At 39.1% G+C, this 13,709-nt stretch overlaps 1 protein-coding gene across 1 annotated transcript; it reads left to right on the forward strand.

Moving 5' to 3' along the window:
• The first annotated feature begins 128 nt into the window (after nucleotides 1-128).
• LOC145480996 (SH3 domain-binding glutamic acid-rich-like protein 3) lies at nucleotides 129-13,704 on the forward strand. The gene is made up of 3 exons (XM_081459352.1): nucleotides 129-349; nucleotides 9,064-9,231; nucleotides 9,881-13,704. Exons 1-3 carry the CDS (start codon nucleotides 299-301, stop codon nucleotides 9,944-9,946), a joined length of 285 nt encoding a protein of 94 aa, XP_081315478.1. The 5' UTR covers nucleotides 129-298; the 3' UTR covers nucleotides 9,947-13,704.
• Nucleotides 13,705-13,709: the final 5 nt, after the last annotated feature.

A 13,709-nucleotide genomic window follows, 5' to 3' on the forward strand; every position in this document is an offset into this window, starting at 1 on the left:
GTTTCATTCTCGTGTGACTGTCTTGGCGTCGATCAACATTGAGGCGAGAAGAAATTGGCCCATATAAAAAGATCTGTCGATAAGAGATTAGCCGAGCAATCATCGCTGGTAGGCAAAGGATTACAAATTGTCGGTGGATTTGTTACCTGCTCAGGCGGAATTATTCATTGCGTGACGTAAAAAGTTGATTGGCATCTAGACAAGAACTGCCATTTTTGCATTCGCAAGTTGAAAACACACGTCCCTCGTCAAAAATTATTGCACTTGGTGAAGAAAGATTCCACTGAAGCTTTTCACGATGGATGAGAGGATAGTATATTATTATTCTTCCGTCTCTAGCAACCTAGAGGTGAGTTTGGCTGTCAAATGTTTTTTTGACGCTAAAGTGGTGGGTGTTGTTGGGGCTCAGGGAAAAAATGCATATTTCCAACTGCAAATAGCGTTTATTCGGTGGCTTAGCTGTAGAAAATAGTCAAGGCCGAGGTATTTTGCAAATTGCGAGGCGCATTTCTAGCGTAACATGATAAAAACATGGAATTTTCCGTTTGTCGAAAAGTGCAAGGAATATGGTGGCGCTCGTTTCCGCAACAGTTAAGCTCACATGCAAATCACAATTCATTGGAAAACAGAATTTTTAATGAAGAATTTTAATGGGCGAACTTGTGGTGGACTTGTAAGTGCACGTATCTCTGCAATAAGTGCTTGAAAGAGTTTTGTAACGTGACGTTAATTGGTCTGTGTGATAAGGAATATGACCTCGGGGGTTCTGAGAATTACTCGGGCGTTAAAAATAATGTAGAGGTGTGGAAGACTGAATCATTGGGCGGAAATGATTTATGCATGCAGGAATTTTACTCGATGTTTAACTTGTCGTTATTCTTTATATGTGTTGGACATGCATTACATACTTGGACAAAATCCAAGAGAAGGAAAACAGTTTGAATAAGCTTTTAGGAGTCAATCATTCAAGTACTGTTAAAGATGATTTCCAGTCCGTACTGCGCACTCTCGAGAGTTGTTTTGCGTGTTTTGATTTGTGTCGTGTAAGACATCACAAAATGTAAACATTTTGCAACTACTTACATAAAGTAAATTCAAAGTTTCAAAACAACTCCCATTATGGATGCAAAGCAGTTGAAGCTTTATGCTTCGTTCTTTCTCTTAACACTTGATGAAACTTCACAGCTGTAAAAATCAATGATGCTGTTGGAAAAAGAATTTGAAAGGCCTCAAAGATGTGGTTCATAACGAATAACATTGATTTGCATTCCATTGAGTGAGAACTTATAATGTTTATAAACATTAAGGTGCTGAGACTGTGCAGTACGGACTGGAAATCATTTTTTATAGTGCAGATGAGTCTGTAAATGGTTATTATATAATTACTTGGTAAGGAACCCTGTTGGTAGGCATAGGTCTAGTCACAGCACTTGACCAGGACTAGCATTTTTTGTGCTTACACCACCAACTCCAAGTCTATTGACCAACCAGGCAGACTGTAACCCAGGTGTAAACTACCCCTAACAGGCCACTCCATGATAACAAATAGCAAAGTTGGGCAGACTGGTAATTGCTAATGAGACAGGCGAGCGAAAACGCGAGCCTGTCGAGGTGGCAGGATATAGAGTCGTGCGTAGTTTGATGGCTATGCAGAAAAAATCTCAGATCTTTCAGCTCGATTTTCGCATAATCCGGTTCCGTCAGTGATATTTTTTTGGCCATATTTGGATGTAGCCGGAAGTTGTCGATATATCATACGAACCAATCAGAACACTATTTTTCTTTGTGACGTTACGAGGCTTCAATATTTGGTCAGCTCTCCTGCGTCCCCGAACTATTTTGCCTACCAGTCTGCTTTTTGAGGCGTATACATCTTGGATTTGTTGTGATTGAATCGTACAATTGTTAAAGCTCAACAAGACCTGAGTTGTTTTTTGGAATGAATTCGAGTGTTGTTTATTCGATTCAGAATAACACTAAGGATTTGTTCGCCAGCTCTTCGACAAATTATTTCGGTAAGTAGTTTGTCTGACATTCTGCTTTTCGCTGTGGCTACATGTCCGGCAGCCGGACAGGTTTTTCAAAATACTCTGCGTCTGGCAGTGAGACTTTTAAAAAAGTAAAACAACATAACAAGAACTTTGTGACCGGCGACCCCAAGAGGAATCAAACCCGGGTCACCTCTATGACAAGCGATACCCATTACCACTGTGCCAAGGCAACCGGCCTACAGCCTTCCGAATTCGGACAGGGATTACTTTGAAAAACCTGTCCAGCTGCCGGACATAGAGACACAGCATCTGCTTTTTGAAGGTGAATGTGAAAAAAGTTAGTAAAGGATCAATGAGGTGCATGTAACTTCGATTTAACGCGTTTTCACGGAGACAAAAGTGTTGAGCAGAGAACAGTGTTAAACAAGCTTGCATGTAACATGACGAAGATTATCGATGTTGTTTGTTTAATTTGAACATGATTTTAAAGGATTATTTGCAATCAATTCGGTGAGTCACGGTGAGTTTTTAAGAGGCGCCCACTGTGAATTTCAACTATGGCCATTTGGACTAGAAAAAATCAAATTCCTCAAACTTTCTCAGATGAATGGTCTAGATAATTGACTCACAAAAATATAACTTTCAGTTCAATTCGATTCGTATTTTAGCGCTGGGGCCACCATTTTGGTTTTGCCCCTCTGAGAGGGCTTTCAGCGGCCATTTTAGGGCACATTTCTAACAATTTGCCATACAAAGAAAATGATCTAAATCCAGGTAAAAACCCTTTATTTGAGACAAGCAAATGTTTCTTGTTACATTGAGAGGCTGTTTTGGCAATTTGATCATCACCTGATTTTTTTACAGAATTTTAAATTTCTTCCCTTTCAGACTACTCACGAAGTGCCATAAAAAAGGCGAAGTTTAAAGGAAAATATCGCCAAAAGTACATCACTTGAGATCCCAAAACTACCCTCCACTTAAAGAGCAATGTCTCACCTGTAAAAGCATGCAATAAAAATTTGGGGCAGTTAAAACTGTAAAATGTTAGAAGAAGAAGTTTAAGCTGTGCTTTTGTCAACAAAGACCACCGTCCTAATTAGCATAATAACGTGAAAATAACGATGCACAGAGAAAATAATGATGTATTCCACTTACCTCGCGACATGTTGACAACTGGATGTTCCACAATGCCTCATGTTATATTGCCAGTATGTTTCAGTCACTTTTTCGGTGATTAGTGTACGAAATCACTCTCAGACATCACCACAGTTAAGCAGATTTCAACTCTCCGAAGCCCGCTTCATAACATCTATCAATATTATTTGTCTTTCGTCTCATAAGCCGCCGTTTACAAGAAGTTTAACAATTTGCTGAGATCCTAACTGACCCAGAAGTCTGTTATCAGCCTTTAAAATCCTCCTCTTACTCGAGGATTCTCATCAAGAACTCGTTAGCTCAGTTCTGTTTTGATCTGTTGCGCACCCGCCATTATTCCACAGATTGCGTTACATTTGACAAATGCACATTCCAACAGGTAGGGGTAGGGTGGGTAGGAAGTGAAAATGTAACCGACATTAAAGCCATTTTACGCATTTCTGTGGCTAAACCAGTAACTGGCTTTCCCAGAATGATTTGAACATGAGCTTCTGCTTGCAGGCATTTTCTAGGTTATTTTTGCAGGGTAGGTTGGCGGGGGGGGGGGGGGGGGGGGGGTCGTGTATTGAAAAAAAAGAAAGTGATAGACTGTATCAGGTCAAAAGATTATGATCTGTGTATCTTGATCAGCTTTATCAGTTCATCAGTGAGGCCCTATTAGGGGTTTTCAGGATACTGGATATTTGGGTGAAAAATTAATAGGATGCAAGAAATTTAGGGGAAAATTAATGGGGTAGAGCATGTTTAGATCAGATAAAGCGGGACAGTTGTGTCTTTCGCTGCCGGAAGTGCCATCAAATTTTGCAAAAAACAACAGACTGACGAATAGTGCACAGGAAGTAATGGTAAGCGGCGTTTTATTGAAACTCCTTACATTTTCTTAAGCCGTTTCACTCTTGCATCAGAAAAGAAAATGCTCAGAAAATTACTGAAGGGCAGTTAAGGACGGTGCCTTCTTTTTTGTGGGCACACCGTCTGTGCATTATGCAAGGTATGGTTTAAACGCCAGGCGCGCGCTTGGGTTGAAACTAGTGACGTAATTAACTACCCTACCAAGCGTGCATTCTCATCCCCAGAGCCCACAATCCTTCTGGCTTGCTGCAGGGATCAAGAGCTCTGGGCTGGTCCAACAGCGGAAGTCAGCAATTCATGGACTTCCCGTCAAATCTGGCAAATCTGATTGGCTGAGAATACAAAACGAATACTCTGCGCATGCTCAGAAAATCAGGTCTGGCCAGAGCTCTCTATTCCTGCTGCAGGCCAGAAGGATCGTGGGCTCTGGGGAGGAGAATGACCAGGCGTGCGACTGAAAAAAAAAGCACTGTTGCGACGTTCTGTTATTAAATACATATCAAAAGTGGTTTTTATGTTACCACTTACCACGTAGTTTAAAGATGTTTTTTAATATGTTTAGTTTTCTGCATGTAAAGGTGAACCTTAGGAGAATCTGTTAAGAAATATCTTTACCTTTTTTCAGAAAAATGCTACCATCAGCAGTAGCTAATTATTTCGGAAAAATTAATGACTACCCCCAGTTTTCTTTGTAACCCTGGCTAAGATCTACTTTTTCCACGTTTTCTTAATCTGGCGGAAACACGTTTGTATTTTGTAGGCATCATTCGTTATTAGCCTGAGGCACCCCACAGCCACTAATGTTGTTCAGTTCTGTGATGGAGCACAGCTGCATGTCTGCACAAGACTAGTTTTCAACCCTATGCAGGGCGCTTTAAAATACCCGCATCTATCAAGCGAAGTACTAATGTTGACTCTTAGCTTTTTAAAGACATTATAGATGCGTTTAAGGCACACAAGTTGAATGAGTCATAAGAAATTGGATGAGTTAACTGACACTTGTCAAAAATATCTGCAGCTTGATTCTCAGCGGCTGTTGTGTCTTCTTGGAGGACTTTCTCCTGTCTGTTTCTGAGCTTTGAAGCCGTTCTCAAGAGGAAGGATTAAACGTAGCAAGGAGTCAGGAACTCATCACAGGTGAACCGCCTAATTCTGGCATCATCTTTTGAGCGCCTCATCTTTTCCACTACAGTAACTGCTTCAACTTTTATGGTCGTCTCCTGAACCGAGAAAAACTTTTCTTCAAGGTAGTTTTTTGTGTTTCATTGAAACGAGTGGCCTTTTTCATCACTTTCAGAGCCCAGCCTTTAGGTTTAATTTCTTCAGCAGGGACTGGAAGAGTAGAATTTGCTAGGACAGGGTGAACACCACGATTGTCACTCTATCATATTTTGGCCTTGTCAAATAGGGTTTCCCTTTCAGGAACAAGTCAACATGAACCATACTGTAAATTGTTCTTCAGTACTTTCTCAGCATTTCCTTATCTGAGGCAAAAGTGGAACCGCTTAGAAAAAGGAGTTTCAATACAATGCCGCTTATCACTACTTCTTGCACACTACTTGTCAGTCTGTTGCCTTTCGCAGCATTTGATGGCATTTCGGGCAGCGAAAGGCACAAGTATAATGCTGAACAAAAAAAAAAACAAGTAAGAGGCTTTTTATTGGAATTCTATCCGTATTCTATTTGTAATAAATGAGAATTCTCGTCAAAAACTAATGGCTGTCAATGAGATTAGGATAGTTGTTTACAAATATAGTGTGGAATGTTGTGCCTCGATCTCTTTGCAGACATGAAGGTTGTAATGTAAGAAATTGGTGTTAAACAGTACAGAATTCGGGACACATTTAATTTAATTCTCTGTTTATTTCTCCAGCCCCGTCTTTATCTATCTGTTCAGTGTAACAAGTGTGGGCTTCAAAATTACTAACAAGGAGCCGTGTTACCTAACTTCAAAACCCCTAAAATCTGATGCAAAACTTTCATATTCCATCGAGATATAAGTACTAAGAGTCCAGAATAAATGCTTATAGCAGTTGACATACTTTTATTTTATCCTAAATAGCAGACCATTGTTGAGGCTCCATAGTGGGGGGGGGGGGGGGGGGGGGGGTGTCGGTGTATCCCTTATCCTATTAATTTTTGTCCTAAATATCTTGTATCCTGTTAAATCCAGCTCAACAATTTCCTACTCAATTATTTTTTGTCCTGTTTTATGTGATCTAAACATGCTCTACCCCATTAACATTTCCCCTAAGCTCATGTTCAAATCATTCTGGGAAAGCCAGTTACTGGTTTAGCCACAGAAATGCGTAAAATGGCTTTAATGACAGTTACATTTTCACTTCCTACCCACCCTACCCCTACCTGTTGGAATGTGCATTTGTCAAATGTAACGCAATCTGCGGAATAATGGCGGGTGCACAACAGATCAAAACTGAACTAAACTAACGAGTTCTTGATGACAATCCTCGATTAAGAGGAGGATTTTAAAGGCTGATAACAGACTTCTGGGTCAGTTAGGATCTCAGCAAATTGTTAAACTTCTTGTAAACGGCGGCTTGTGAGACGAAAGATGAATAATATTGATTGATGTTACGAAGCGGGCTTTGGAGAGCTGAAATCTGCTTAACTGTGGTGATGTCTGAGAGTGATTTCGTACACTAATCACCGAAAATGTGGCTGAAACATACTTGAAATATAACATGAGGCATCGTGGAACATCCAGTTGTCAACATGTCACAAGGTAAGTGGAATACATCATTATTTTCTCTGTGCATCGTTATTTTCACATTATTATGCTAATTAGGACAGCGGTCTTTGTTGACAAAAACACAGCTTAAACTTCTTCTTTTTACATTTTACAGTTTTAACAGCCCCAAAATTTTATTGCATGTTTTTACTGGTGAGACATTGCTTTTTAAGTGGAGGGTAGTTTTGGGATCTCAAGTGATGTACTTTTGGCGATATTTTCCTTTAAACTTCGCCTTTTTTATGGCGCTTCATGAGTAGTCCGAAAGAGAAGAAATTTAAAATTCTGTAAAAAAAAAATCAGGTGATGATCAAATTGCCAAAACAGCCTCTCAATGTAACAAGAAACATTTGCTTGTCTTGAATAAAGGGTTTTTACCTGGATTTATATCATTTTCTTTGTATGGCGAACTGTTAAAAATGTGCCCTAAAATGGCCGCTGAAAGCCCTCTCAGAGGGGCAAAACCAAGATGGTGGCCCCAGCGCTAAAATACGAATTGAATTGAACTGAAAGTTATATTTTTGTGAGTCACTTATCTAGACCATTCATCTGAAAAAGTTTGAGGAATTTGATTTTTTCTGGTCCAAATGGCCATAGTTGAAATTTACAGAGGGTGCCTCTTAAGTGATTAATGGTATATGTTTGGTTTGAAGTTTCTGTTAATTTCAAGAACTTTGCTCAGAGGTCATCAAAAGTGAACTCGTTGGTTCAATTTGAGCTGTCAACACGTTGACTGAAATTTACTCTCAAAGAGCGCTTTCGCTTGAATAAACACCTGAATGAGGTTTTCCAATTATGCGATTCAATCACAACATATCCAAGTTACATTCACCTTCAAAAAGCAGAATGTCAGACGAACTACTTACCAAAATAATTCGTCGAACGTATGGCGAACAAATCCTGAGCGTTACCCTGAATCAAATGAACAACACTCGAATTCATTCCAGAAAGCAACTCAGGTCTTGTTGAGCTTTAACAATTGTACGATTCAATCACAACAAATCCAAGATGTTTAGGCCTCAAAAAGCAGCATGGTGGGCAAAATAATCGCCCAACAAGGTCCCGCACGCAGGATTTTTGAAAATACAAAAAAAATTAAGTGCTTAGCATTTTGTTTACTCACTGAGTTGAAAAATAAACAATGTTGTGTTCAATTGCAGCACTAATTTGAAACATTAACGAAAAGAAATTGATTTGAACACCTGTTATACTAGAAGTATCCCAAATAAATATTACAAAATTCAATCGACTCCTGTTTACTAACTCAATTCACTCGTTGGCACTTACCGATAGGTACAACTAGTAAATACTTTACTTTAGTCAGAGCTAATTTCAGGGAAATCTCTCTGACCAGTTTTTTGCCGCGGTAAAAAAGCTAAATTTGGGAAAATCAAAAATTTGCTAGTATGTACAAACCCTACTCCCTTTCTTCCACTTTTTTGTGTGTTTTAAATTTTGTATTCTGTAGCATTCAGTCAAATTTTAGTAGACTACCTCATACAAACACAGTGTTCCAGATAAGTGGGAGGCCTCAGGTCAAAAACCTAACAAGGTCAGCTACATAGCCTGACAAATGAATAGAAAATTTATAATGATTTGGTGAGAGGAGTGGGATTCAATTCACCCATTCAAATTCCTTGTCGACACCCAAACATGAAAACTTATGTAGAACCCTGCAAACATATATACATGTAAATTATACATTCTTTTAGCATCCCTAAAAAGGTCTTTTCACGGTGAATATCAAGAATTTAATGTACAGAAAATAAATTTTAATTAACTAAAGTAAACAAGGGGAAGAACTAGAAAGACTAAATGAGTACTTAGTATATTTTATCCAAACCTATTTGGATGATCAAGATTACCTAAACAAAACACGGATACTTTAATTTTGGATTTAAATGATTTACTTAATATCAATAACAGTGATGGTAAATGGTATTAATGCAATACGTTTTGACAGGGCAAGATTGGCATTTTTCTTTGCGATCCTGAGACATTTTGACTCTTTAAATTCACGAGACAGAAGACTGTAAAGACAGTGTTTCAAATGTGAGCGTGAGACATGCTGACTCTAAGACATTTAATGCCATTTGTAAAAACAAAAAAGGACTTTGAGACTTGCAAAATATTGAGACACCAAGCAGCTTTATGAGAAAATCAAGACTATGAGATGTACATGTATAAAATAAAAAATGAGACTGTGAGACCCATGAAATTGCAGGAACCATGGTTCCAGAAGACTATTTGCCACCCCTTATAATCAATAACAGCAGTTAATGATTATTAACAATATATTATTGGTCTTCTTTTCAGTTAAAAAAGCAGCAGCAGAAGATAGAGATGATCCTGGACAGCAAGAGAGTTGATTACGACAAAGTAGACATTGCTGGTAACGACGAGGCAAAGCAAAAAATGAGAGAAGTAATGGGTGATCCCAAAGGTTTGCCACCTCAGTTGATAAAAGGCAACACTCATCTTGGGGTGAGTTTCACATTGACCTACAACTTAATAACATTTTTTGCTTCAGATATCTTGTTTTCGTAGTACTGATTCACAGTCATTAGCCTGAAAGCCAGTCCATATTAATTAATATTCTGTGCACAATTATTGCCACGTACAAACAGTTTTACTTATTGATTCCAGACATCTGTTGAAAAGGCTTTTATTTGAGGCTATTTCACATACATTTAGTTTTGGTGTTGGCCTAATGGACTGCTGCGTTTACGTGTGACCTTATGCGTGCGTGAGCCCAAATACTAAAATGTACATTTAAATTGAAATATTGCCAGTTGAAGCAATTAGGGCTGCCCCCTTCATTTTTGCAGATTTTCTGTCCCCATTGGTCTTACTAGCCATAGTTGTAGCTTATCTCAGGCAGTGCCAATTGTATCCGATTGGTGTACACATCCAACTCTGTCATCTTTCATTTGGACAAGTTGGTCTCTTTTCATAGCAATACCTGTACAATTAGTTCTTTCAAACTGTTATTGAAATTGCGACTCCTACATGTAATGTAAATTGGAAGCTTAAGATTGAACTTTGCACTTAACTGATTGTATGAGAATCCAAACATGCTACATAAATTTGTCCTTTGTCTTTTTTTTTTTTTTTTTTTTTTTTCACTTTTTAGGGATATGCAGAATTTGAGGAAGCAGTCGAAAGCGAGGAACTTCTAGAATTTTTGAAACTAAAATGAGTGAACTCAAACAGTGGCACCGAGTTGTAATGTCAAGTTTAACACAGCCGAACGACTCAACTGTTAAGATTAAGTTAATATGATAGAAAAGCAAAAAATAATTACTACTGAGCAGTAACTTAAATAGGTGTGCAAGGAGATAAAATTCACCATTATTGTTGAGAAAAAGTTTGAAATACTCTTTGTTGAGCCTTTTTTAGGCTGGTGGTGTTTGGAGTCTGTTGGCTAGAGTGTATCCCTTCTGCTTCCCGCTGTCCCTGTACTTTAAAATGTATTCTACTTTGGAACTAAAACCTGTGTATAAATAACGTGCTGTTTGGCGTCATAAGCAAGCACTTCCATGCTGGGCACATGCTAATTATGATGTTGTATCCCACAAAGTGGCATTTCACTTCTCAATTACCAGCATGAATTGAAAGAAGTCAAATATAATTTTAAGATGGACAGGTAGTGGAATAAACATCACAAAACATGATAAACACCACTTCCTAATGCAAGTTACAATAGAACAGCTTTTCAAACCATGATTGGCATTGAACATCAAGCCACATTTACTAAAACTTGAGGCTATCAAGAAAATGTCTCACACCGTGGAATTTTGATTACTTAACTTGACAATGGCGTCATGATGACACCAAAACACTGCTGTTAAATCATTAGTTTTTGAGTATCACATGTAAAATCGAAAAGCAAAGAAATGTACAAGCTTCAGTTGTAAGGGCAAATATTAGACTTACTATGGCATGTCTGTCGATTAGAGACAGCTGCGTGGGGACGCAGAGCTTTGTGTGATTTCCAGCCAAGCGGCAGCGAAGGAGACGTGATTGGAGTACGGATTCAGTCGTGATAACTATTTTCATTTTCTGTTTTTTTTTTTTTTTCTTTTTTTTGTTTGTTTGTTTGAAAAGCTATGGAAACACCCGCCTAGTTAATAAGCACTTTCATGACTCGAAGGATTTATTTATAAACAGGTTAAATCAGTGTCAATTGCATGAATAAGGCAACCCAAACGCTAGTATACCACAACAAAAATAATCATGCGGCTGGTTTTGGAACGAGCTCGCAGTTTACTTCCTCACGGAAGGGGCGTATAGTGGCGTGGCAGAGGCGCTAGCTGATTCCACGAGACTCGCACGCGGAAGATACATCAACGCTGCCACGCGCCTGGCAAGCGGTCAAAGTCCCACGCCGAAGAATGCTGTTTTAGAAACGCCAACCCAACGCGGGTATAAAAATTTGGCTCAAATGGATCGTAGGATTCCCGTTACCGGCCAGTATGTGAGGGATAAAGAGGAGTTAAGAAGCCACAGTTATCACACCACTTCGGGTAACGCCGACTGAGCAACTTGATAAATGCATGGTTGGTAACACAGGTTAGGTTACCGTAGAATATTCACCAGAACATAACCTAGGACGGATTGGATATTTCCCGGTTATAGCTGGGGAATATTCAGGCACGTGACGCGTTTAGACCAATCACGCGCAAGCGAAAATATTTGATGGATTATAAATGTCGATGTTTGGCGCGCGCAATTACACTAAATGAACTTATTAATATTAATAAATTATGCAATTATTAATATTAATAAATTAATATACTGCGAAATTGCATTAATTATATACTATATACATGTAGATAGGACCCCGCGCGCGCCCTGATTGGTCAAAAACCTATGTTTTATCAGAGTATAAAACATGGATAAAGCGTGTTTTATTGTTTTTCGCCACATTACCTCTATATCATAAAGCAAAAGAAGAAGCCGAAGCCGTGTATGTATTACACTGTGATAAAACACTCCGGGCATTTGAGAGCACTCGAGAAATGTAGAAAACACTCGCCGGCGGCTCGTGTTTTCTACATTTCCCTCGTGTTCTCAAATGTCCGTCGTTTTTTATCACAGTGTAAAACACGGCCTAGGTTTTTTTATTTGTTAAATAAATACTTTATTAACCCACCTTTTTTCGTGGGAAACCCAGGCATGACATTTGCATATGCCAGTTCAAAAACTGGGTAAGGTTGCGTCGAATTTGTAAGAGAAACTTAAAGATTTTGACAAACTCAAACATGACTAAACGCAGCTTTATTTCTTCGGTTAGGCCTACCGTCCACACTAACTAGGGAATCCGTCACGAGAACGGAGCTTTTCGAAAACACTCTTCAAACCGGAGGAACTGGGAAACCCCGGCTTTATATTTTATAAGTCAGTGTGAACGGAAAACATTTCGAAAACGATTACGTTACCGTGACGATAATCATGCGACCTCTCTTCCCGAGTTAAACTGAAACACAAATCAAAATTGACCGGTGATTGTTGCGTTTTCAAATTTCTCAGGCGTGGTGTGGGCGAAAAACATTTAATGCGTTTTCAGAGGGGAACCTCCGTTTCCAAATTTCTTCGATATACGGTGTTAACGGGCCCTAAGCTTGTTCTTAGCTCGAGCGGAATAAATAAGGTATCTATCTATTTATCTATCTATCTTGTTCGTCACAGTAGCAGAAACCAGGCAATGACTGTTTCAGAGTGGTGTTCATGTACGACCATGTCTAACTTCTTGACGTCTTTTAGGATGACAGCAGGTAAACAGCAGTTAATTGCTTCTTTTTTACAGCATTGCGAGTGCTCTCTTCAGCGTGCCTGTGGCCTCTTCGAAATGATAAAATGTACTATTGTGAAAATATCAAACATTCCTTGGCTATGCAATTTACAAATTAAAACTGGTCTGAACTGTCCACCTTATGTTAGTATTGGCCTAACTGCTAATTCAGCTTTTGTTGTTTCTTTAGTAACCTGCGCCGCGAAAAAAAATCCTTGATAGCCAGGTTATATGTATCACGATGGCCTAATGGTGAGAACTGGAACTCTGGATCAATCGGGTCGGGAAATGGCCTGGAACATTGTGTTGTGTTCTTGGGAAAGACACTTTTAATTACTCTCACAGTGCCTCTCTCCAGCCAGGCGTGTAAATGGGTACCAGCGAATTTAATGCTGGGGTGTACAGTTGTAACTGCATAACCCTAGCTGCGACGGACTAGCATCCTATCCAGGGGGCGAAGAAATACTCCAGATCCCAAACAAGCTCATGCTATCGAGACTGGGATAAGCTCCGGCTGAGCGAGCCCAGCCACTGGTCTGACGCAGATTTTGATTTGAAGGGATATAATGAAATTGAGGAGGCCTTTGAAAGCGACCAACTTGAAAAGGTCAATAAGCTACACTAAGAATTCAACTCAGCCATGAAGGCTGTTTTTTTTTCTTTTTTCTAGCGCATAAGCGTAAACATAGACGACATACACACACAATATGATGATAATTAGCGCCTTAAGAAACATTTCTGCGTCTGAGTGCAGGGTGCTTATGCTTATGCATGCTTATACGCTAATAGAAACCGGCCTTAAAGGGGGTCTTTTCACGGTTTGTGCATCTTGAGGAATTTAACTTAAATTTAATAAGTTTGTGGTTTGCAATCCGTTTTGACTTTCTCCATCCTTAACCATCCTTTTTGGTTTATGGGTATATCTTTGGTGTTTTGCTATCTTAATAAACTAATTAAGGTGTAAAGGTATAATTTTGTACGTTGCCAAAATATACCGTACGGTGACTGAGCTCCTTTAATGTTCAGCTCACTTTTGCTGATTGAAACTACTACCTACCTACTACGGACCTCAAAAACAATATGCAATATACATTACTATTGTAATAATCCAACAACAAAAACGGTAAATGTGCCTTGATGACACCAAGCTACCAGCTGTATGCCCAGT

Source organism: Orbicella franksi, chromosome 3 (genome assembly GCF_964199315.1).
Source record: "Orbicella franksi chromosome 3, jaOrbFran1.1, whole genome shotgun sequence".
NCBI classification, from domain to species: domain Eukaryota; kingdom Metazoa; phylum Cnidaria; class Anthozoa; order Scleractinia; family Merulinidae; genus Orbicella; species Orbicella franksi.

Excerpts from the sequence above, each read along its gene's own strand:
- LOC145480996 (XM_081459352.1), top strand. The coding sequence starts at position 299 with ATGGATGAGAGGATAGTATATTATTATTCTTCCGTCTCTAGCAACCTA. Across the intron at positions 350-9,063 it reads CCGTCTCTAGCAACCTAGAG|TTAAAAAAGCAGCAGCAGAA; the intron begins GTGAGTTTGGCT and ends TCTTCTTTTCAG. Across the intron at positions 9,232-9,880 it reads AAGGCAACACTCATCTTGGG|GGATATGCAGAATTTGAGGA; the intron begins GTGAGTTTCACA and ends TTCACTTTTTAG.